General features: G+C 35.3%; 1 protein-coding gene across 1 annotated transcript in view; it reads left to right on the forward strand.

Moving 5' to 3' along the window:
• The window catches only part of KIF6 (kinesin family member 6), a 162,050-nt gene that overhangs the window by 70,325 nt on the left and 64,887 nt on the right, over positions 1-26,838 (forward strand). The window contains 3 exon segments of the mRNA XM_035896974.1: positions 342-447; positions 1,324-1,465; positions 3,561-3,773. Of these exon segments, the coding sequence (XP_035752867.1) occupies positions 342-447; positions 1,324-1,465; positions 3,561-3,773 (461 nt within the window).

The raw sequence follows: 26,838 nt of genomic DNA on the forward strand, positions 1-26,838 counted from the left end.
ATCCCTGGAAGCATTCAAGGCCAGGTTGGATGGGGCTCTGAGCAACCTGATCTAGTTAGCGGTGTCCCTGCTCCTGCAGGGGGGTTGGACTAGATGACCTCTAGGGGTCCCTTCCAACCCAAAACATTCTATGATTCTATGATTCTATGAATGTCCAGCATCAAATCCAGGTTTTACTATCAGGAACAAAAGTACATTGCAATTGCATGGACCTTGAAGGAAAAAAACCTACTAATATCAGTCAGCTTGGTAAATCTTGTATTGCATTTGGCACATTACTTTACAGAGTTGTCTGCTTGTTTGTGATTTTTTTTTTCCTTAAAAATGCTATGCATTTTCAGGTTGGATGAGTTAATTGAAGCATATCTTGAAGATAATGATCCTGATAGCACTCTGGATGTTGGTGCTGACATACGCAAGATCAAGTATTGCTTCGTTCATGTGAAGGTATTTCTTTTAAACACAGATGGAAGTGCAGCTGGCACTGAAAATAACTTGAAGGCTTCCAAGATTGAAAAGTATCAAAAGAAATGCAATACAGTTCAGAGGCATGGGAAAAGGGTAAAAGAATTGAACAGTGAAGTGCTTGGAGGACTGATAGAAATTTGAAATTTAGTTGGAAAAATTCAGCAGCATTTTGTGGAAACCCCAGCAAGGTTCTCTGCACGTAGTAAATTGTAAGAGAGCACTGGAAGTTATTGGAATCAACGCAAGTTATTTATATATGGATATATGCATCCATCTGTATTCCCAGCACTATGGAGGCTTTATTTTGGACAAACTATATTCAAAGAGATAAAAATAAAGAGTAGAAACACCATATTCCTGAATCTGTTACACTAACTCTCTGGATGGTGGTGTAAGCCCTTCTAAATCATCGAGGAAACAAGATGCACTTAAAATAGGAAGAACAAATGAAATTAATAGAAAAAAAGGAAGAAAATATGTAATTTTATGTATTTGGGGATATTTTTCCAATATAATAATGTATACATTCCTGATCTTAAGTTATTGCCTTTAAATAAGTGGGCTTTAGTTACATTGCTAATACAGAAAGCTCTGTGATTCTAGAGAACACTGGAATTTATGTATAGAAAGAGTAAATTAAATTGTACACTTGGTAGTGAAGATCAGCAAATACAACTTGTCCCATACTTGACACAAAGCATATAACTTGACAGTCAGCTGGTGGCATGATTTTGTTCTGTCCAGATTCTAGGAAACTCTTACCTTTTCTACAATAGCTAGACAGTCTCAGAGTAGAATAAGTACATAGCTGGAGGTAAAGTTAAACGTGTGTGCTTTTTTTGTTTCTCCTAATAGCAACTACTGAATAATTCAAAGATTTCTGATAAAAAACTGCTCTCGCAACACATCTCTGAAGAAGAAGACACTAACAGAGAAGCAGGAGAAGAAGAATTGAAAAAACTGAAAGAACTTCTGCAGCAAAGAGACAATGAAATCAGTATCCTTTGTGAGGAAAAATACCATGTTTGAGCTGATCTGGCTACAATGGTTTTGTGTGTGTGAGATAGACAGTAGCTATATGGAGGGAAATTCTCTCTACTGACCCCACTGTGTTAAAGCAATTACTCAGTTTCCAGCTTTGATGTGGGAGCACTCCTGCTTTGCACCTGCTTCTATTTCAGTTGTGATCCTAAACCAAAATCTTGGATCCAAGAACCACTTATCTTTAGAATGGTCCAGCCAAGATCCAAATGCTGTGGGTCAGGCCATGCCTAAAACACTCTTCTCAAGCAAGTTAAACTATGGGAAACTCTGATGCTATATAAAGACCAATTTATTACCTCACAAAGAATAGACTTTCCTGTAAGTGTTATTTTTAGCCAAATGAAGTGCTACTTTGGGGACTATTGGGCTATTTGCCTTTAGAATAAATATAGAACTTGTACTCTTTACATGCAACTTTAAAATTTAAATTAAAGCTAAAGCTTTTTGCATATAAAAATACTAAACCTCTCAGACATGCTTTGTCCATTTCACTGCCTCACAGGAAAAATGTGAGTAGCTGCACTGGTGTACAATGCATGGGAGTTGTTTTTAGCAGGTTGACAGAACTGCGGGCAGAACGCAGCATTGCTGTGTCCCTAACTTTGTGGCTACTTGGTGCATAAAATTTGAATATGACAGAGGACTGAAAGAATGGTTTTCTTCTGGTTTAGAGTTTATAGGTAACAGAGATTCTTTCACAGTTATTAGTAAAAGCAAGCCCAGCTGCATTCTTTGTGTTCAACAACTCTAGATCAATTTTACAGACCAAATGAGAATGGCATTTTGCATTGGGGTGTAGCTGCTGCCAGTCTGAATTGAGGTGGCAGGAAAGCTTCTCTATTTCTGCTCTGTCACAGAAGATAAGCTGTTCTTTTCCCAAGATGCACTTTCAAATAAATTTAGCTACAACACTGACTTATCATTACTTTTAAAAAATTCTTCAATTTTCATGTCAATTTTAAGATCTGGATTCCCAGAAACATTTCTTCCTGAAATAAAGTATTTCATTAGTATGACATTGATAATGAGAAAAAGCAAAAGATCTCTATGAGATGCACTTGTGCTTGATGGTTATATATGGCTTTGTTTGCAGAAGTACAAGGAAGGAACTTGTGTAAATCCACATTAGATTTATACAGGAAGAATGTAAAAATTAAGACCTTGAACCTGAAACTGATTTATGGAGTCTACAGCCACTAAGTGAGTGTACATCATCATTAGAAAATTAACGTGATGAAGTGGCGAGAAGTATGGAAGCTGTTTAGTCAATAAACTGCCCTTCTTGCCTATGGTAGCTAGGAGCTATCATAACAACTGAATTGTAAAGTGTTTTATTATTACTACCTAGTCCAGTCAATAAAATTCCCCAAAGACTACTTAGATTTCCTGGTGTTCATTTAGAAGATTAATTAGGTTTAAAATGGATAGCATATCAAAAAACATATCATAGAGACTCCTGTGGTTTTGGCTGAATGCACATAGGATTTTTGTTGTAAGCCCTCTATAAGCTGTTAGGCAAAATGCATTTATACCAAATATACTTCCAGTAAATACATAGTGTTATTGGAATAATTTTCCTAAAGACCTGTTCTGTATATTAGTAAACATTCTTATTGTGAAAAGCTTAAAGATGTGATGCACTTGCCAGGCTACCTGTAAATTAAGGAGTTTTTTTCTTTTGTTTTGAGTTTTTGTTTATTACAGAATTTAAAAAATAAAAAAGGGAGTGTCACACAATGCCAAACTAGAGTTTTCATTCCTGTTTATAAATGCTTTTATCAGGTGTTGATTGAATGAGATCAACAATTGTAGTCAATGTGTGAATTTGTTAGTATTTAGTAAAAATGAATCTACTGTTTGGAAAAACTGAGGTGGATGACTATAATTACAAAGAATATGCCCAACTCCAAATTCACATATAGGCTTCCATAATGTGAATTGTTCCCCTTGGAAAAAGAAAAAAAAACACAACTTAGGATAAACAAAGATGATTGTTGCTTTATAAAAAAAAAAGTGGTCCTTCATGATTTCCTTAATTTATCTTGCAGATATTCTGGTAAATATGCTAAAAAAAGAAAAAAAGAAAGCACAAGATGCTCTTTTGCAGCTTAATGCTGCCTCTGCTGGTTCTACAGTCTTGGAGCATTCTCTTTCTGTAAACTTGGAAGAAAGTCAGAGCCCATCTGGCTGTTTTAATCTGAAAGAGGCAAAAGATTTCAGGTCTTCAGTTCACAAACTACCTTTTCTTTCCAGACAAACAGGTTAGTGTAACTAATTATGTGAGCAGATATTGCAATATTACAATATGATTTACAGCATACAATTCAAATGTGTACCAGTACAGGAAAGTTTTATTTTCGATATCAGCCATATTGTGCTAATTCTGTATCCACAAATGCAAGCATTTAAATTTATAGCCCTCTCAAGGTGCTGATGGCTTTTACAAACCAATATGAATACTCTGTTGAGCAGTCCTGCAAAACCAGAGTATAAATTCAGTTGCAGGCCCTTGAATCTTCGCATGAATTTTCAGAAGAGGATTTTTTGAGCACAATTCAGTAATAAATACTAGGAAATAATATTTTTCCCCTGGAAGAATTGAAAATACTGACTTTTAACAAAAAAGAGATCTAAACCAGAACTGCAGATACAGAGAGAATTTTTGTGCAGACAATATTAATTGCACAGTATTTTATAATATACAATAAACACTTTTTTTTTTTAATTTTCCAGTCTAGGAGAGAAATCTTAAATTGAAATAAAATTAAATTTCTTTATTTATGCTTCTGGCTCTGATGCCAGATTGTAAAAGCAGGAGAGAAATTAGAAGGAAGAAATGAACGTACAAGGGTTGTATCATAAGCTGCTGCATACATGTGAAACAATCAGAACTATGTCTAAGAACAGAATGCGGAAAAAATTAGAAATTGAAACCTTAGAAGTTCTAGTTATCCTGGTTTCTGCAAAGGAAATATCCCGTCTTAAACTCTGTGGGTTTTTAAATGTGTGATTCAGGAAGAAAATTAAGAAGTCATTAACATTATCAAACTATCAAAAGACACAGTGAGATCCCACACAAGAGGCTATTGGTAAAACTCAGTAGTCAGGAATTAGGCACAAAATACTGCTTTAAAAAATATTAAATGCTATTGAAAGAGAGAATATTAGAACTCCTTCTTCATGTTCTATATATCAGTACAGTGTTAAAAAAATCAGGATGAATCCTACAAAAGATTATATAATGGATTTTTACAGTGGGTGCTCCACATATTCTTTAGAATTATCCAACACTGCCATGCTGCCACTTGCTTGCCATACAGGATACTAGGCTAGACTGATCTTGCATCTGTTCTCCTATGGCAATGCCTATGTGTGTTTGTTCTTAATTTATCTCCTAAATCAAAGGAGAAGTTGAGAATTTGTTTGGTGATTCCTTTCTTATACCTCTTCGTGCTTCAGAATGCTCTTCCATATTACTTCTTTCTATTCCAAGTTACTCAGCTGCTGAGGAAATCCCTTTGCCTCATACTTTTCCTATTTATCATGCTCCTTCATATTGTATAGGAAGAATTTGCTTCATTTGGTGTCATAATAGTATTGACTAAATATAATTACACCCTTATAACTCAAAGCTTTTGATAACCTCAGAAATGTTAGCAAAATTAGCTGTATTTTATCAACAAATGACTAATATAATTACATATTTTATGTAATGCCACGTATTCTTTAGTCTTTAAATACAGATCTTAGAGGCATTAGCAAATTCCCAGCCTCGATACTATGCTCTCTCTTTTTGCAAGCAGTCGTGTGTGTATGTACATGTGAGTTTTCTTTGAACATAAAGTAGGAACCAGCATGTCAGCAAAAATGACTGGATTGCTGAATCTTATCTCCCCCACTCTGCATTAGCAAGGACTGCTATTTCAGAAAAAGTTTGGAAGATGACCTGACTTTGAATTCTGTCCTGACATTTCATCAAACAGAAGAAAAATGGAAGTGAGGCATCTTTCTTCCTTGAGCACAGAGCCTCATTCTTCATGTATTGCAAACCTGAAAATAATATTCATAATTATAAAGTTATCCATTCCTTTCAAAATCCATCTGAACTGTCTAGATACATTGTCTTGTCTATAAGCATTAAGGATTTGCTAAAGATGTGTGAAAGGGCTTGGGCCTGAGCCAGGGTAGAACTCCCAAGTAGAACCTTTAGTGTAATATTAAAGCTATTCTTCATCACTTAAACACTTCCTGTACCTTACATAATTTATGAAGATTTCAATGCACAGCATGTAGGTTATGTGTATGTGAACTATTTTAACAGTTTAGTTAGCTTGCAAGCTTGCTTTTTTTTTTTTTTTTAATTCTGTTGTCTCAGCACTACAATCAGCCTGTTTTAATGCGATATAAAGTGGTATTTCTAGTGTCTCTAATGTCTCTGTAATCACGTGTAATGTGTTTTCCATTTTTCTATCTCATTTCCTTACCCTAAAAACAATTAAACTAGGAAATCAGCAGAAAGTAAGGAAAAAAATATTTAGTTTAGTGAAATAGTTATGGGGGAATCTAGCTAGTATTTAGTTTCTTAAAAGACAAATTATTTAACTTAGAACTTTGCATTTATTTTTCAGTTCTGTAGCTTTAAGATTTGTTTGCCCAGAAACAGATCTTTACCATTCTGCAGTAGAAAATAGAGTAATCTAGTTCTGTTACTCTCATGCTAGATTTGCTGCTGCTTTTTCTTCATAAAATCTCCAGATTTACTCACCTGCTGCTAAATTTATGAAAAGTAGGCTAATGATAATAGTACAGGCAGGCTTGTCAACATACTGGCAAGGTTTATTTCTCTGTATAGTAAAAAATGGATTGTCTCATAGAACTGCTATCTCTGTATGGTGAATCTTATTTCTATTTTTTTCCCATATGACCTAGGGCCATTTCTGTGTGGAAAGATACAGGTAACTAGATTTCTATTCTACCTTATCCAGGCACTGATTTGGGCAGGAGAAATGTAGCCATATTGTTTCACTGCTGAGTTTAAGGCAGTGATCTGTGTTGAGAGGAAAATGATCTTGAGCTCATCACAGCAGTAAAATGACTCCTGGACCAAATTTGTCCCGTGGCAGTCTGACTATAAGGTGAATGAGTGACTTCCACAACTGTACTTATCTATATAGGCATGCCTTTGACTTTTTTTTCTTTTAGTCCATGTTGCGTTGACTATGTATGCTTCTTCAGAAGAAACTGAGTGAATATAACACATCTTCAAAGGCTTGACATATTGTAATATTTACCTTCCTGGACATTTTATCTTTTCCCTACCTCCTGTATGCCTGAATCTCTTCTCTAAATAGCAGCCTTTAATGGTAATAACTATACAAACAGAGAAACAAACACCCCGGATTTGATTTCCAAGTAGGTCTTTGGGCAACATTGTATCATATTTTCCAACTACTAATAAATACTAAGCTGTAAAGAGTTGATTCAGTGGTATTTCTTCTGAACAGGTATGTCTTTAACTGCTTGTTTAAATAGCAGGGCTCATATTGAAAAGAATGTCATTAGTAAAATATGGTCAACCACAAAGTTTGATACCAGTGGAAAACCTGAAATTGGACATGTGGATTGTTGCTCTGTTTTGTATTGTGCTTTTTTCAGTGTGTATTACAGTCTGTATCAGGGTGTTCTTGATGTTTAAAGCAGAGGAATACACAAGTGCAGTGTCCTAATAATGCCCTAGGTTTTACTGATGACATGGGGTTACATAGCATTGAATCCTTCAGTTAAGCATTATACCAGTTTACATGCTGACAGATTTGTTTTTCTTGGATCCCAGAAGATTTCTTTTAGGAGGGAGTGGTAGGTAGGCTGCCTGGAAGCAGTGCAAGGCTGCCTGCTGCTGACATTTTGGCAAGCCAGCTCCCATCACTGAGGGCCTTTTACAGATTGCATAAGACAGTTAGCTTAGAATGAACAGGCCAGGACTTTTTATCTTTGTCCAAGTGTTAGACCATGGAAGAGGAGAACTTACTTTTGAATACCCATCTTAATCACAGAACACTCTAATTTATAAATCTGTAACTACATGAGTAAAGTAAGCAAACCACTCTAACATACTCAGTAGCTGCTGTTATTTATTGCATCATAATATCTTTCATAAATCTGAAACAGGCATAACTCTCTGGCTATGAATTTAATTTATGTGTCCATATGTTTATGTTCCAAAAAATCAAAGATAAGTTATTGGCGTAATAACCTGAGCTTTAGAAATGCTTCAATGATTTTATTTTTAATGCAATAATTTAGTTCATTGTAAAGTCTCTACTACAGCTTCAGTTTTATTCATAACTCATATCTAGTAGAGATACTGTATGTGAAGTCCAAATTCAAATATAGGACTACATATAATCTTTCTTGGGAGGTGGTATCAATTATTACAAGTTAGTAGTTTCAGGATAAATCAAAGGTGAATGAATCTGGCAAGACAAGAAAAAAATCAGACTTCATCATTTTCACTAGACTGATAAACATCTTGTTGTATTTTACTTTTATCATATCACTTCTATACAGATAAGTCTTATTTTGAAATAGGCCTCAGGCTGCTGCTTGCTTCTGGCGTAATTCTGTCAGTGTAAGAGATGTATGATGCCATTTTTCATCCTGCTGGATTTGTTTTTCTCCTGAAATATAAACAGTTTGGTTACCAGAAAACAGTGTGAATATTGTGACATTCAAAGAACACAATAAATATTAGTAATAGCTTCAAATAGTTGTATATGCTGATGGGCTTGAGAGGGATTATTTTGCTCTCGCAACAGATTTTATTAGGGTCATGTTTTGACCATTTTTAGCCATTTCCTTTATCTCTCACTGAGAAGTTGCCAGGTTTTTTGAGAGTTTGGTGAACAACTTACCTGCTATGTATCCGATTCCGGATTTAAGATCACTTTTTGCTAGGCACTGTGCAAGCACGTACAAGTTTCTATAAAGAGATGGAGATTAGGAATAGCAGGGAAGTAGTGATGATAACTCACCAACGGCTCAATTCTGAAAGCTAAATGCTTTCATCTTGTATTAAGACTTCTCAAAATATTTATCTTGGCTATTTTAGATATTTATGTAATAATTTTGGGGAAAAGCTTCCTTCTATTGTTGGAAAACCCACAGAAAGCTCCCTAATGGAAAGGATTGACTGAGGTTTTCCATCAGAATTTTTTCTATGTCCTTCAGTTCAGAAAAAGGCAGGTCTCAACCCTCCAGAAAAAGTAAGTGCTTAGCAAACCTATATGTTTCTTGGAGTCTTTTCTGTGTCTGGTAGTGCTTTGGGATATCTGGGGACAGACTCTTGGCACTGTGTTCATGACAGATCTTTTGTCAACAGATGTACCCATTTTATTGCTATTTGGTCAGCAAAAGAGCTCACTGATGCCTTTAGGGTGTTGTTCAGACTTACTGTTGATCTTTCTCATTAGTCAGAAAAAAAAGTATGTGCTACGTTTTCTGTTACAGGTCCAGGAAAAAGTATATATTCCATTTGCTCTCCAGCAGAATTTCTACCAGCTTTTAGTAAGATGTAGTGAATATTTCATGGCTACTGTTAAATTCTTGTAATTATTATTTTAAATAAAGACATATTGTTTTGCTAACTTCTTAAGCATTAAATGTTTTCTATAACATAGAGAGATTATTTGCTACAACAAATTTTTCATTATTGCCAAGTTTAAGGAGAAGCAGGACGTATCAGACTTCACTGCTTAAGATTTAGGTATTTTAAAAAGCCTTCAAAATAAATTCAGCAAATATTAACAGTCAGCTTATGCTTTTGAACAATTTTATGGGGCTTCACTTCTGATAAGTTTAGCAAAGTTATTCTCTGGTATTTCAAGTCAGCAGATAAAACATGTATTGCTAAGGCTCCAATTCATGTCATGAGTATGAACACACGTCTATCTTCAGGCACATGCTTTGTAGCATGTAATTGTGGGAATTTTTGAATTTTTCATGTGCTTTTATACATTTTGCACTCTCTGACTGTCTTAAAGTTCACAGTTTTACTTCTCTTTTTAATCTTGTGAAATGAACAAAAAGTGAAAATTAAATTCAAAGTAGTTCCTAGAACAGAATTACTCTCTTTAAAAGTACACTCATTGCAATAAATGCCAAGAAGACTAACTCTGTGAATTTGTACGAGACTCAACTTCTGGGGGTTGGTTTTCTTGGTTTGTTTGGGTTTTATTTCAAAATCTACTCTTGTATCTGCACTGCTTCCAAGAGCTTTATTTTGTCAGAATTCACTGTGAGTTTTGCTTGAGTGAGGACTTTGAACTAAACTCACTGAGATTAGTGAGCAGAAGAAAATGAACGCGTTAAGAAGTTTGAGGCTACATAGAAACATCTATGTAAGCAACAACAGATGACTATTCTTTGTTACAAAGAAATATAAATACATGTTGTAAGATTTAAAGTTAAGTGAGCTCTTGCAATTGGTACTCCATGATAAAGCCCTGTCTGTTAGGATTTTTCTCTTCTTAACTAAGTGTTTATAAATATGAACATAGAGTTATTTTCAGAAGATGAAGCCCAGATTTTGCTTTTTGGAGCTAGGTCTCCATTTGCAACATCAAGGGCAGATTTTTTAAGTTGTAAGGATTTAATGAGAGTGAGGAGTGGATCATTACAGTACTTTCATTAATTTTTCAGAGACATTGAAACTTAATTATCTTCTATATTGAAAGTGCTGTTATGTAAAACCGCTCACTGCTTATATGACCATCTACAGCTTTTTCTTTCTCCACATTTATTTAGTTTTACAAAAGATTTCTGTTTTTTCTAAGATGCCCATCATGTCTTTCTTTCCACTTCTCAGCTGGGAATCTCTTCTGATGTGGAACGTATGTTTGGAAGCTTGTTAAAGATGCTTTTGGCAGTTTTTACTGCCTTCCTCTTGAGTCTGTTTAGATGGGGAAACTTTCCAGTATTTTTATTCCAGTTTACTGTTCTCTTATCCAGATTAGTCTGCTGAAATGTAACCTAGTGTTCCCTGGAAGTCCTCTACTATTTCAAATCTTTTTGGCTTCTCATTAGCCATATTTTGGCTGTCTAAAAATGCTATTGGAGCTTTCAGACTAACTCCTTAAAGATGTTTTTGGGTTTTGTGATTGAAGCTCTTCAACTCTTGAGTCTTTTAGAGGTAAAATATGCTTCTGAAAGTTTCTGCGTACTTGAAGGGTGATTGAATTCCTTTATATATTGACTGTCAGGTTTGGCAAATGCATCTGTGAAACTTCTTCCATATTGTTATTGTTATGAACATCAGTCTCAAGAGACTACAGTGCTTTTTAACAGAGCCACTACATGCATGTTATGTATGCAGATGGGCAATACAAAAGACTAGAAGCTCTTCCTATTAGCTTAATCTTTAGATATTTCTGTGCAGATACTGATAATTCTGCTAAATAATAGAACAGAGTTCTGTTTTGCTTTTGTTTGTGCATTTAATCTTAAAAATGTCCTTTCACATCCTGTTCCTAACAGAAATAGATATTAACTTGAGAGACTAGTCTTGGCATATTTCAATATAAAACCAAACTAGAAATTACTGGAAATACCCCACAAACCCCTACTTTTTCCTAATATTTCGCATACGTTTAACAGGTTAAGGTAAGTTTCATGCAAATGTTTCAGGCCAGTTTTGTGCTTCTGTTATTGTACAATTTTTCCACTGAAGTTGGTGGAGCTATGACTTTTTGCTTCGGTGAGAACAGGCTCTCAAGTTTTGGATGTTTTTACTGAAAAAATCAAACATTGTACAGTTTACTTATCTCTGATACATCGCCTTTTTGTCTCACAGTTTTAGCTCTGGAACATCTATTTAGTAACTGTGACTTTGTTTTGTTCATTTTCAACTACTGTTTAAGTTCAGAAACATACTTTTAAAAGAATAACATTATGTTAGCAGGGGGTTATGTAGTATTTAAGTTAATTTGAGAAAATTTGGACCGTTATTGACTTTAGTGTGAAAGAAAAGAGCAAACAAATTATTGGAGATGAGGTGAAATTGAACTGAGGTGATACTTAGTTTTCCATGATTTTATGAAGTAAGTTTAGTAGCTTTTACTTCTAGGTCACGTAAAAGCTATTACTAATTTTCATTGCAAGGCTGGTCTTACAGATCTCAGGCTAAGATGCTCTGCTGTACCCATCTACCAAGCTACAGTGAAAACAGTCTTTAATCTTTTTATACCTAGAGGCAGGTAGGAGCTGATCTAACGCTTCTGGAAGTTAAAGCAAATCTGAAAGTTGGACTGATGACAGAGAGTTATACAAAGAGGTGAAGAGGTTCTTTGTAAATTTGTGTGCAATCCAAGATCCCTGACATGTAGGTAATTATGGCTGCTTTCCTGTAGCAGAAGTGGTGTGGCTAAAGAAATTATTTAACATTGGTAAGCATTTAGCAGGTATTCCAGTTCTTCAAGCCACTGGTATCTGACTCTGATACAGTGAATGGTGGATGCTAGTCATGACAAAGTTATAAACTGTCTACTACTACTATTGTATTACAGTGCTTATGGTTAATCTTCTCCCCCTTAGTAGTTTTTCTGTTTTCCTGTTTTCAATTTTTCCTGGTAATACAATTTCTGTAAGTCAGTCACTTGGTGACTGTTGAGCAAAGGGTTTGCTGAAAGATTTTGTTGTTGTTAATGGTGCTGTGCTTATACAAATAGTCGTACTCCTAACATGAGCCCCCTACTTGATTTTTCAGCATACTTTTACTAGACTCGCATTCAAATTAAACTAAATTTCATCTTTTACTGTCTTTTCTAGTTTCCTAATCATCAGTCTGGTTTCCAATCATTTTATATAATCACTATTCTCACTCTTTTATTTTATTGTGTCTTGAGTGTAATAATCTCAAGCCTTTTCCATTTGGTCATCTCCTGGCCCTGCTGCTGCTGCCTCCTTGCGTTGCTGAACTTTCTTACTGTTACTATCTTAGTGTTCTTAATATTTATTTTAATTCTGTAATTCCTTCAAATAATGATCAGCTCAAAAACTATATTCTGAATTTCAGATCTAGGCAAAATTAATATAGAAAAGGAATTTGAAAATCTGATGCTGTTAGTATTGGATGCCATGTTTAAACCTTCTGCAATTTATTTTATTATGCCTATTACAATGTAACTATTGCTTTCCGCTGCCATTTTAGGCTTTCTACTACCTAGAGATAAAAGCCTTTAAGAACTGTTTGTTCCAGTTTATCATGCCGGAACAAACAATAAGCTTTCCAAAATGGAGATATTAACTTCTTTAATAGTTATAATATATATTTCACACTCTTTTAGGAAGACACTTTCTTTTGTTTATTCCTCAACAGAAATCAAACCAATTTCTCCATATTTATGTCTCAGCATAGAGAATACAAAGATAGAGAGTCTGGTTTATCACATCAGTAGTTCAAGATTATTAAATCTTTAAAAATATTCACTGTAGAAGTCAGACTGATATCTTGGCATGCTTTAGAGTATGACTTTTTAATGAAGAGCTGGAGCATTTCAACTGTAATGCTATCTTCTCTTTGCATTAGTTTATACTTTCTAATATTATGTTTAGCTCACATTTTCAGGCTTGTTTTTTTCCTTTTGTATTTATGAGGATCCAGTAGTTATTTCAAAAAGAAAATACTTGCAAGCTACATCATATGAAATGCATACAAAACTAGATTAATCTAAAATGTTAATGAAAGGGTTATAAAAATAAAGTTTGAGGTGGTAATTTCAATTTTCTTTCAAAATCACTGTCTTTAAAACAATGAAGTCCATGTGCAACTAACCTTTTATAATACAGAAGATATTATCCAGGATCCCTCCAAGTGATAAAGTGAAAAAGTGATAATCTTTTCTTGAAAAGTAATTTTTTCTTTTTGAAAGTGTCTGTGTATCTGTTTTCCCCAAGAATAAAAGTAAATGTATTTTCCAATCCTTGCTTGTGATGTATTTGCTTCCAGAGGACAGGCAGTAAGAGAACATACCCTAAAACGTTATTCGTCGCTTTGTGTTAATACTGACTGATGAATTTTCTCATGTATTCTGCAAATTTGTATGTCTATTTTCAGGAGTTCTCATTGGAGCCTTTTATATTTCAATTGCCTTAGCAGCTTATGTAACTTTTTTATACTTATTTTTCTTTTTTCTTAAGAATTTCTAAACCTTCTCTGGTGGAAAAAACAGCACAGAGAAAGCTGTGTTGTGCTAGAGAGTGGGTCTGGGATTTTTTTCATATGAAGTCATTGTCACTTCTGACTGCTAAAGTGCTGAAATCGCTTGTTTTTCCTGTGAGGCTTGTATTCATGAAATAAATAAATAAAAACATTATAGCAGTACATCGAAATAGTACCCAGACATGGATGTTGTAAGGACATACTCATGTGCCACTGCCAAAACAGCATCCCCTCCTGGGCATAAAAGTGCTGGAAATGCCTGCATCAGTTCCTCTCTCAGATACTTCACAGGAAGGTATAAAACCCCAGTGTAGACTGGTGTTTGATAACTTGTGGTTCAGTTTGTTTTCTTGTTGATGTCTATTACGTAGTGTTTAGCTGAAGTGCTAAAGCACAGATTTAATATTTTCTCCAGTTTTTAGTTGCTATAATTCTATATATGTATGTGGCCAATCCCCTTCTGGTTTCTGAATGTGCCTATTTAAAATTATAAGTTCTTTGACATTTATAGCTAAATATTTTACATGCTCGTTTACTGGGCACAACTACTTTCGCCCTGTCAAGGCCTGATGATGAAAATATCTACATGGCTTGAAGAGGATAACACGAGGTCTTCCACTCTTGGGGGGGGTCTAGAGTTTGGGGGCATAGCCTATAGAGCTACGAAGGTTAATCAGAAAAAGGGTAAGTGCTTAGAAAGAGAATAGGTCCAAGGCAGTCACAAGATTCATTGTATCATTGCATGACCGAGCAGGATTTATTGTCAGGGCTTCTGTAAACCACTAATGCTGTTTTAGTCTCTGAGGAAGTACATATAAGCATGTTGTTATTTCCCTATGATGTCAGTTGGACTTAATAACATACTGAATGTTCATTTAATGTTTTGATACTTTGTGAATTAGAACTTTCATGCATTTATGTGAATTAGAACTTTCATGCATTTACCCTTACTGTTTTAAGAGGCAGGGTCAAGTCAAAAGGATCTATTTCCCATGCCTAACTTCCCTCGTGGATCATTGCAGGTTGCTCTCATGTGTTGTTCCTAGGTATGTCTCTGAGTGAATTTAAGATTAAATAAAGCTGGATATAAAAACTTAAGGACTTTTTCAGAGTGAAAAAACCTTGTTATCTGTTTCTGAAGTTTCTGAATACTTATAGAATGGTTTTAATTTAGGACTGTATATTGGAATATGAGCTGTTTGGTTTTGATTAAAAATTTTGACATGTGCTTCTTTGAGATTGGGATTTAAATGAGAATTAACATACTCACTTCAATCCAGACAATTATTGCACAGCATTGTGGGAACAACAGGAAGAAATACTCAGAGCTTAGAGTACCACTCCTGAGTTTGCCTGTAGTTTGTAATATAACTTTGTAGGGTTTTAGACTCCAAGCTTATTTGAGTGCATACTATAAATAAGCATATTTTAATCTGTGACTAACAAGCACTGAATGAATATGGCTTTTTTCAAATAGAGGATTTTGCTACACTCTTCCATGCATTTGTTGCCCTAGGTTTGATTCCTGCAGTGTACTCTGTATAGAGCTCCAACTTTAAACCATTTGGAAACTGAATCTGGTGCAAAAAGTCGCTGCTTGTCTGTTAAATAGGAGTAGTCTCTGCATATATATGGTGGCACAGTTCTACGGTATTCCTTCTTTGCAGATATTTCTGAAGCCCTTGGCCTGGAAATGTCAAGGACCATTTGGGACCTTCCTCCTTAAGAAACACTAGAAGTTGCACAGAACTGCTAGAAGTTGCGTCTGTTACAAAAGGGAAGATCTGTGGTCTTGGCCGTTGTTTCAGAAGTGTCTTCTTTGTTGGCCTTCTCATAAGGTGCCCCAGAGCTTTCTAATACTACCTTTGCACACTGTTCCAGGCCTGCTTTTCTCCAGATTTTAGAAGGAAGGAATAGATTGAAGCATGCCAACTAGATATATGTTTCTATATTCCTATGAGTGAACTTGTTAGCTGTAGTTTTTAATATTAAGTAATTGAATTTATATTTAGGTGAAAAAGGCTTGGGTAAATTTGGTCTTGTCTTGGTCTTTTGAGTAAATTAATTTTAATGCTGTGTTTTAAATTTCTGTGATAACATCTAAAGCAGCGGAGGGAGACTCAAAAAAAGGGAAAAGTGAAAAAGACGATAGTCCTTTTACTTTCTCACACACTGTTTCTGGGCTTTTTCAGATTCAAATGTCAAGAATCTGTTTGATCTGTTTGGTGGAATGCATTAAAAGCCTGTGTGCTGGTTACAAATAGCAAATGTGTTTCTGAACGCTCTTTTTTGTCTGTCTTGTGAAAATACTGTGGCTGCCAGGAAACTAGTCAGAATAGACAGTGGGAGCAAGTGACTTTACAATAGTTTTGGTGCCTCACACTTGACTATCTAAAAGTGGGAGGAGAAAATTGATGTGGAAGGGATAAAAAGGGAAGGGTGGGGATGCACTGGAGTTATTTTTGATAAGTAGGGTGGAAAAGGGCAGAGAGATGTGTGGCTTAGGATGTATTCCTGATGAAGCTTGGAATGTGATGAGGAACAAGAGAGACCGTCGGTTGCAGGGAAGTAAGATCTGAGTTACTAGAGAACAAAATGTGAACCCGAGAGAATTATTGAATGGAAAATGGCTAGAGAGAAAAGACTGTTATATGTGTTTTGAAATTACATGTACAGTAAAACAATAACAGTAGCTGGAAGTGACTGCTTGTCTCCCTTAATTTAGCTGTTACCCCTGAAAAGAACTGAAGGCTTAAAGACGGGGGCCAGAGCTGGAGCTTCATTAAATTAGGGGAGCTGTAGAAAGAAGAGTTACAACTTTACATTCCTTTATATCTAATTGTGACCCCTTAGGCAAATTTTTTTAGTCCTTAAGATAAACAGGTTGGTCTGGAGTCAAAGCAACCAGATTAATAGCCGATTACTTTTTCCTTTATAGATACTTTTAATCACTTTGCTTAGAACAATTATCTTGTTACAGTCAAAGACCTAACTTTGTCATAATAGAGATTGTGCAGGGCAAGGCCTGGTGAAAAAAAAAAAAAGTCCAGCAAAATAAGATTTAGTCATTGACAGCCTGTTCAGTTCCTCTGATGACTATCACGTATTTGATGCTTTTCTGTTACAGCAGCCCAGGTGTTTGTTACAGACGCTCTCTCATAAAATTTTCCTTTTCTATCCACTACTGAATGAGGCGTAAATAGTGTCAATGCCAAATATAACAATGACTATGTTATGCCATGTTCCAGTCAACGGTCTCTTTGCAGACTTTTCATAAGTTACTCTTTACAGTGCATTCACGTGCTAGGCAGTACAGAGAGGAGAGAAAAAACAGCAAGATACCAAAAATGGAATAATAGCAGGTGGTGGATAAAGTAGTCGGTGTGTTTGTTGTTTGGAACCTGTTTGATGCTATTTTTCCTGACAAAAGTAAAATTGAATTTATTATTACTGGACTGTAATACTTTGAGCCATCAAATATATAACACTGGCATACAGTTCTGGGGCTAAATTGAGTTTTTGTGTGGCTGAATGGAATGCCCATCTTGGTTGGATTGAAAAATGTCATAAGGCTTTTTTTACCCAAGCATTTCTGCCAAGTGCGTACAGGAAGTGGCTTTGGCAGTTTATCCAAACAAGTAACTTCATTTCCTGGAATCTGCTTTTTTGCAAAATGTAGACTTTAGGAAAGAAAGTGTAAAGAGGGTTGTTAAGGGGGAGAGGAAAGATCACCCCTAAAAGCCTCTGAAAATAAGTTTGCCCAAATTATCAAACTAGGTGTAGACACAACAGCATCATATAATTTATTTTTTTTTCAAATTGATAGTATCTTTATATAATCAAAATAATATTAAAAATCTGTTGAGCACAACTACACAATTACTGAAACTGTTATCTTTACTAGGGTCCATTTCACTGTGGTCCATTTTATGTCTGGAAAAAAAGGAGACAGTGTTTAGTATTTATTGGCAAGGCAGCCATAAAATAGTTGAGAATGCATTGTATGACCACAGGTTCTAGAGGCCTATTAGCAACCTGAGGTTTAGTAAAGCTTCTATTTACTGCCATAAAAAACAAAAAAATTAAAGAGAATACATGCTCTCAGGTGTAATTTTTGGTTAGAAAGGAGACATGACTCGATGGAACGTTAAAAATATTTTGCTAAATATATGAAAATTTTATCTGGCTGGTCAGGTGATATTTTTTATGCTATTGCAAATTCATCTTTTTCTAGTCTAACTTGCTAGGTTTGAATCACGCTTTATTTTTTTCTTTCTCTTTTCTTTTTTTTTTCTGTCTTAAGGTCACTATCCTGAATATTTCAGTAACAGTGCCTACAACCTTCCTCACAGTGCTGGATAGCTGCCTATAGTAGAAGCATAGACTTCATCTTCCTATGCTCTTAATCTTAAGGTCAAATACAGATCTTTTTCAGATGCTTGAAAAGAAGTAGTTCAAAAGCTGTTTTGTATCAAATGTCTTTTTAAAGGGTTTTGCAAATGAGGGGCCATTTCAGAATTGATAGTAGGGAAAACAGTACACTCAAAAATGTAGTCGCAATGAGTCATACTGTGATTTGTCATATGGGAATCTTGAAAAAATTACAATTTTCTTATAAATAATATTGCAAAATCCTAAAATTTAGAGAGAAAAGTAAATACTTAGAAGACATCTTAGTGTCATAAAATATGCTACAAAGTTCACAGATAATGGAGAAATCAGAATATAGCTTTTAATAATAGATTTAGTTGGGTGCTAATAGAAAGTATATGAAACAACTTGGTATAACTGTTGATTTGTGTAGATTTTTTATTTGAGTCATTAATGGTTCTTTTAGTGGATGAAGAGACAAGAAAAAATGCTTTGGAAGCAGTTCAGTGCGATAATTAAAGCACGAGTAAAGATAAGTAAACATTTTGCATACCTTTCCCAAATGGCAAGGGCTGTGCTTGCTATGTCATAAACAGCAGCTGCTGGAAATTTGTTTTGGGATGGAAGCTTTGCCTTTGCCTTTTTATTTTATCGAAAGTGGTACTTTTGATATTTTATTCTTCATTTAATTAACTATTTTTTGGTTTGTAGTGTTTGTGTTTTTGTTACGTAGGCAGAGAAACTTCAGACAGTTGTCTTGTTTGCAGTTGTGCCCAGTGACTTGTGCCAGTCTGTTATCCCTAAAGAAATGAAACATCTTCTTTCCCGAATAATGTATGAGCTTCTGTTACCATTTGCCTTTTTATTTTTCTGATTTTTCTCTGAATACTTGTGATAAAGTATATTGCCTGACTGAGCTTGTTAGCTGGTTTGGAACCTTTTTTTTGTTGTTGTTTGTCATATTTTTTCTTCATGTTCACTGTTGTTTGCATGCTTCTACTGCTGTGTGGATTTAAATTATAAATAAAATAATTCAGCTTTCCAATGCATTATAGAGGCAATACGTTGCATTGAATAAGATCCTGGACTGAGATGCAGGGCATCTGGTTTTTATTTCAGTCTTTATTATTTACTAAGTTTCTGAACTTATACAAGTGACCTCATCTCTCTAAACCACTTTCCTCAACTGTAAAATAAATTAGAGTGGCTTATCTTTCTTGATCACTTTGAGATTTCATGTTCAAAGGCCATCTCTAAGTGCAAAATCTTGTTTTTCTAGCACTGAGGAACAGATGAAATGATTTGTGAAAGGACAGTGAATTAGAAGCAGAATCCAATATAAAACCTTGGAAGTCTTGACTCTTCAGTCAGCATAACTGCTGCAATGCAGTTCTTGAAATTACTTCTCTTTATTGATAGCTAATTTGTTTGGGAAGCTTTGTTGAAAATCTGGGTTATGTTGGCTACTTAAAATTCTATGCAAGCCTGGGTGAACATTTCTAGATATAGTATGTTTGTTTATTGTAAACTCTAAGAGTAAGCTGCATACAAATATATTTCATGCAAAGCCATCTCTACTAAAAAAAAAAAAGAGTGTTAAAATGATTGTATTTTTTATTATGAGTCCTTTCTTCTGCAGTACCTCCCCACTTCGATCAGCTCTCTATTTAATGCCATTTACATCCAGCTTTAGCTCTGGCAAGAAACAATTCCAAATATCTTAGAAATTTCCTTTAACCTTTAAGTGTACAGAGAGATAGTGACATCCTTTTGAATAATGGCCAGTGTTTGGGAAGAGGAGAATATCTCAGTTTTGTATCAGGAGTGTTAAAACAGCTTTACATAAGGGAATATTAGAAGAAAAAGTTCTGGGCAGACATCCTTCTGATTTTCATCAGGTTTATTTAACTATAGCCTAATACAAGAGCTCATGGCTCTAAGACACAGCACATCTAATGTTTAAGTAAGCTTGTATGACAAGGAATCTCCATAATATATTGTCCCATTTTGATCTTAAGGAAAACAAGCAGTTTAAAGCCATCAAATAAGCATAGTGTACTTGGCATTCAGGAAGGATTATGCTATTTTTCTAGTGATAGTCACTTATTTCAACAGATTTCCAAGGGCCAAAACCTCTCTTAATTCTGTGTCTTGACATAAGCAGTTTTAGAGCTACAGAGGTTATTGGTGCAAAAATTATCTTTTGCTGCATATTAATCTTATAGTACAGTTCTGGTTACAAACCAGTAATTCTACAAATTCTGGTTAAAAAGGAAAGGAAAGAAGGGCTACAAATTCTGGTTAAAAAGGAAAGGAAAGAAGTAGCTTTTCACAGTGGGAATTGTGCCAATATGAAATGAAATTTCACTCAAATACTTTGACATGATTTTTTTTTTTTTTTTACGTGAAATTCCCTAGTATAGATACTGAGACCATTGAATTGTCACTAGAAAAGCTCTGTCTTATGATGAGTCAGAGAGACAACAGGGGATTCTTGCCTCTGTGAGCGATTAGTTTTGCCATTAATGTCATTGGGAAAAGAATTTCATCAGTTTTGATTAAACCAAGAGATTTTCAAATCACAGAAATGAAAGACAATTAAGATGCAGAAGAACACAGATTACTTGACTTTTTTTTGTTCTTAATTTTAATACAATAGACATGTATTAGGCATCATAAGAATAATTACAGTTCTCCTTTTCTCCTTTTAGGTACTGTGGGGACTATAGTCAGAATAACTAAATCTGACAACAAATTAGTAGGAACGGACCCTGTAGAGAACAGTAAATGATGTGAAATGTGTTCCATGTTATTGTGCATTTGTATACATGTTTTATAAAATAAAAACTAATTTGTATTAAATAATGAAGGTTGCCTTCCTAATATTAGAGATTTTTTTTTTTTACTTGTTCATTGTCAGGATGCAGAAAGATTTTGCATCTCCATGCTTATCCATATGTTCATGTACATATGTTAGCTGTCTCTGAATTCTATGAACATACCTGGGAGGAAAAAAATGCCAGCACATGTTTGTTTGCAAGATCAGGAATTTAGGTTCTAAATTAATTTGCTTTCTATCATCAGTGTTCAGGATGGCAAAAAAATGTGTAATTGTGTGGTGTAGATATCCATCTGATAGTAAGTGATCTGTAACCACCCTAATCTTTCATAGACTCATGGAATTTAAAAGATAATATATATTTCTATAAATAGTCATCCTCCAAAAAGAGAAATGGTCAAGAAATTGCTAAAGATGCACCAGTAGGTTTCTGGAAGACAAACATTCTGTGAATTATTATAAGCAAATAGCTGTTGCAAAATCCTAGGCTTTATTTTACCATGCTGCAGTATCAAATTGCTCTCTGACTTTCATTTCATGGGGAATGGTTGCTGCATATAAAGACAAGGGATGATTATTTTGCTAAATATGGATATTTTGGATATTTATTGTTATGGCAGCAGGACTTACTGTTAATGGGATAGACTACACCAACAGGGTAGAAGGCACTTCCTGCCTCTAGGGACAAATTAAGATGGAAACTTCATCAAAAAGTTGAATTAATTTTACCATGATGAGGATTCAGGGATTAAATTTGGAGTTAATATGTACACTTTTATTTCAAAATTATATTTGTAAACCCTGACATGATTACTTCTAATGTTTTCTCTAAGGACAGAAAATAATGTGAATAGCACAGATCTTTTGGTCAACTTGGCAGCAATTATGAGTTCTTTGCTGTCTCTGCCTATTCATTCTCCCTTTGGTAAGACAGAGAAATTAATTCTCTGCAGCAGACCTGCCCTCAAAGAAGGTATCTTAATCATTTCAGTGGCCCAATTTCCATGGTTGGATTTCACCTGCAGAGTATGGGAGAGTGGTAATTAATTGTCCAGTAATTTTACAGTGCTGATAGCTTTTTGACTCTAAGCTCAGAATATAAGTTTCTTATCATTAAGTAGCAGTTCTTTTTTAAAATGCATTAAGACATATTTAACAAAAAACTCATTCCAACTTTTTGCAGCAGCAATAACATAAGCACTGTTCATGGCCAGCATCATCCTTGTGCTGCTTCCAATGTGTTGTGTGCCTGAGATACGTGGCCTGAGCCTGTCAGGTGGAAAATTAATTTTTAATCAATATGTTCCTCTTTTGTTCCCCTTTATTATGTACCTTCTTGGTTCTGTGAGCAGAACTGTAGTATAGAAATAAAAGGTGTTCCTCATTCATCATCCTGGAGTGGATGTAGCATGCCCCAAAAATGGATGTGCAAAGAGGAAAAGGTGCAGGTGACTCCCTGGATTGAAGGGAAGAAGCTTTGAGATCTGGCTGAAAAGGGCTAGACATACTATGTAGTAAAGGATAATCCATTTTTAGCTATTTGAAGATGGCATGACTGGCAGTGGGGAGCTCTCACATTCAGTCTTATTAATTTAAAACCTAGAGATACCTATATATTTGAGTAGGTATTTTCACAATAATATTGAAAATTAAAGATTGTATTTCATGTGAGGCTTTTTGGTTGGTTGGTTTGTGTAATGCAAATCCTTTTTGCTTTTTTTTGTAATTATGCACTTCAAAATGCATAGCAGTGAAGTTTGGGAAAATAACAGAAATGTTACCAATGCTGAATTAAAACTGATTTTCCAAGCTTGTGAAGTGATAGTACTAGTTGGGGAGCTTAACATTCCTGTTTCAAATTACATCTTGAGTTTAAAACATAGAGAGTTTTAAGTATTGTTTCTGAATCAGATAGGTTGTTAGTATGCTATTGGTGGGGTTTTTTTCCAAATGTTTCTTGGTCTTCTGTGAGGAGTGCCTGTGCCAAGAGGAATAAACAAGGATATTTGCTTGAATTCCAGAAATGTTTCTGTAACATTAATGAAATCTCAAGCATTTTTTATTTCCTTCAAGCAATATAAACTAGAGACACCACAAAAACATAGTTGTTACTACTTATTACTTTTAGTCTTGAGATAAGGAATGAGGTTTTTGCTTGTATCGTTTTCTGTTTACACATTTGTCCTTGTGCATAGGAAGTCCCAAATTTATCACACACAAGTTTTTAGAAGTCTTTAGCTAATACATAGGATTGGGTGGTGCAATACTAATTTTCATTGATCCTGATGACACTTTAGGCCAACTTCTTTCCATCCTCCTTCACTCAAACATGTGCAAACAGTTAGGTGTTTTTTTTTTTTTTTTTTTAATTAACTCAGTTTTTGAACCGCACTGAAACAAGGAGTTACACATTTTGAGTATTCAATTTCTTATCTATCAACACTAAGAAAGGAATACATCCACATAGTTAACCTTCTGCAGTTGTCCTGTGGCTTTACAATGTCAATTTTCTGTTGCTGTGAAGTTGCCAGAGCAAAAGTACTGTCATACCTGAAGTAACTGAACAGGGGTATCAGTGAATACAATCAGGTGATAGGAACTCTGTTGTCGCATTAGGAACTTAGAAGCATGTAAATAGATATTTAGTAAAAATAACTAATGTCTTGTTAATTTATAACCAGAAAGAAAAATCACCTTGCAAGAGCTTAGCTGTCACTTTGTTGTCAGTTACATTTTTGGCAATAAAAGCAGTATTTCCATTCAGTATACATGATTGTTTCTTGGCATAGGCTGATATATCAGTAGAATCTGATTGCATTTTTATTAAAATGCAACTTTTCAAAGTTGTAAACTATTATGTAAAGAAAGCCACAGATCTGTCTTAGATTTTCTTGAGCCTGAGCTGTATTGGAAGAATGGCAAAAGAAGCATACAGCTGGAGTTTGTCTCTGCTGTGCAGTCCGTCCCACTTACTTCTAATACATGGCTCCTTCTCAGCAGCTGGAGTTTGTCTCTGCTGTGCAGTCCCACTTACTTCTAATACATGGCTCCTTCTCACCAGCCTTCCTTGAGGTTATTATAGATACATCTTCTCTTCCAACTGCATTTACTGTCCCTGACTGTTCATAATTGCCAGACCTACTGCTTCTGTCCTATCCACCTATCTGGGCTTTGCTAGAGTAGCAAAGACTTGCTATTTAAATTAAATTGATAAATTTTGACTGAAACCATTCAGGGAGTAGTCGCATGAATAATTCTGCTAGCCAGTGTGAAAGAGGAGTGGAGATGAATGGCTGGAAAGTTTTATCAGAACCTTTTCTTCTGTGAAATCACAAAAGCAAAATTCTTCAGCAAGCACAAAACAAAAGTGTGATATATGTCCATGGTTAGAGTTCCTATGTAGCAAGGATGTTTTTGTGCATTAGAAAGTTATGACAAATAATACAGGGGTTTGGGGTTTTTTTGGTTTGGTTTTGGGGGTTTTTTGGTGGTACAGACCTCCAAAAGTTGTAATGAATACTATGAGACAATAAATGAGAATGTTTGTAATCATCATAGGTGGGAAATTCAGAAGCAGCTTTCTAAGCAGGATAATGGAAATAAGAAATTAAAATCTGTTGTGTTATAAAGCTGTAAAAAGAATTGTAAGGTAGGAAAGGAATTATACTGCAGTTAGAAGCTAGCCTCTGGGTATGAAAATTTTAGGGCTCAACTTGCTGTTTTCTCTGGGAGGATGTTGAAGATTTTACTACTGTTTCTTGATCATGATTGTTGCATTGATCTTATCCTGTTTGATTTGTTGGAATGCTTGGCAGAGAGCCAATTCCCCTTGGTGAAGTCATGCTGACTACTTCTCATGATTTTCTTGCCTTTCATGTGCCTGGAAATGGTTTCCAGAATTAGTTGCTCCATCACCTTCCCAGAGATCAACGTGACACTGACTGGCCTGTAGTTCCCTGGGTCTTCCCTGCCTTTCTTAAAGATAGGAGTGATGTTTACTTCAGTCTTTGGATGCTTGCTTCCAGTCACCTTGATTGATCAAAGATTATCAAGAACAGCCTCACAGTAACATCGTCCAGCTTCCTCAGCACTCATGGGTGCATCCCATCAGGGTTCATCAACTTAATGTATGTCCCATTTGCTTAAGTATTTCCTGACCTCATCCTCTTCCATGAAGGGTATGTCCTCCTTAATACAGACTTTCCCCCTGGTTTCTGGGACCTGGATAACTGAAGGCTGGTCTTACTAGTAAAGACTGAGGCAAAGAAGGCATTTGGTACCACAGACTTTTCCTTGTCTTGTGTATCTAGGTCCCCTGCCTCATTCAGGGGGGGCCCACATTTTCCCTAGCCTTCCTTTTGTCACCTATGCACTTATCGAAGCCCTTATTGTTGTCTTTGACATTAAGGCATTTGTTTCAACGTTGCATGTTATGTAACCCAGTACAAGAATGCAACAGTTAAACATCAACATAAGATCAGTACATATATGTTTAATATGCAGCTCACATAAAATCAACATGAATATCCAGTGCCACTGGAAACAACCAATGGCTTCAGTCTTGGCAGGCAAAAGAATTTTAATAAAAACAAAGGGAAGACACCTCATTCTTTGTTTCTCCCTACAAAGTGACATTACTGGCGATGGAAATGATCTATTACTTTCTTCTTAACAGTTTTCAGCAGCATTGCAAAAGGTCTTGACATAGGTGCATTTTGGTATCCTAAATATTTGATCAGCTGTTTATATATTTTTGTCAGAAGGACTGTTACTACTCAAAATCTTTTCCATTTTGATTAATTTATCAGTATCTCCGTAGAGCCAGGATTTCTTCTGTTGCAAACAATGATCGCTCATGGCTATAACCCAAAACCATGTGAACTTAAGTAAACTTTCTATGGTATGCTAAGAATGTTCAAGTTAAAATTTGTCTTTCTGCTGAAGAAATCTGTTTCTGAAGGTTTTATTCTTAGAATATTAAAAGTAAATAGTATTAATGCATTGCATAATTTTGTCCTTAAAAATGTAATGTGCATGCTATTTGTCATTATTGTCAGCAAATATGGATTTGAAGCCTGAGCTATTTTGTTTTACTTCATCCTAGTTTTAGTGAGTACTAGGATTTTGGTAAAACTAACTAAAATAAAGCTGTAATTTGCTTTTTTAATAAAATATTTTTATGAATGCCTCTATTAAAAATGCAAATTATAACCTTATTTAAACCTCCTCAGTCTTCTGGACTATGTTAACACTGATTCAGAAGGCAAGTTTGCTTATACTTTCATTTGGTAAAGCTGGTTTAAAAAAAAGAATTCAGAATCTTTTTTCTTTTTTTTTTGTTTTTACAGCATAGGAAGATTTAGTGTTTCCATTACAATTCAATCCTTCAAGATAGATTTTTTTTTTTATTTTTTTTTTTTTATTCAAAATAAAACAGTTATGGTCAAAAGAGTTTTAAAAAGAAGTAGAAGGTCTTTAGAATCATAGAATCACTTTGGTTGGAAAAGACCTTTTAAGATCATTGAGTCCAACCTCTAACCCAACCCTGACATCCCACCACTAAACCATGTCCCTAAGCACCTCATCTATCCTTCTTTTAAATACATCCAGGGATGAGGACTCTACCACCTCCCTGGGCAGCCCATTCCAGAGCCTGACAACCCTTTTGGTGAAGAAGTTTTTCCTAATGTCTAGCCTAAACCTGCCCTGGCACAGCTGCAAACCGTTCCCCCTCGTCCTATCATCTGTTACCAGGGAGAAGAGGCCGACCCCCACCTCACTACAGCCTCCTTTCAGGTAGTTGTAGAGGGTGATAAGGTCTGCCCTCAGCCTCCTCTTCTCCAGACTAAATAACCCCAGTTCCCTCAGCCGCTCCTCGTATGACTTGTGTTCCAGACCCCTC

The sequence above is a fragment of the Egretta garzetta genome, unplaced genomic scaffold (genome assembly GCF_000687185.1).
Source record: "Egretta garzetta isolate BGI_Z169 unplaced genomic scaffold, ASM68718v1 scaffold306, whole genome shotgun sequence".
In the NCBI taxonomy this organism is placed as follows: Eukaryota; Metazoa; Chordata; class Aves; order Pelecaniformes; family Ardeidae; genus Egretta; species Egretta garzetta.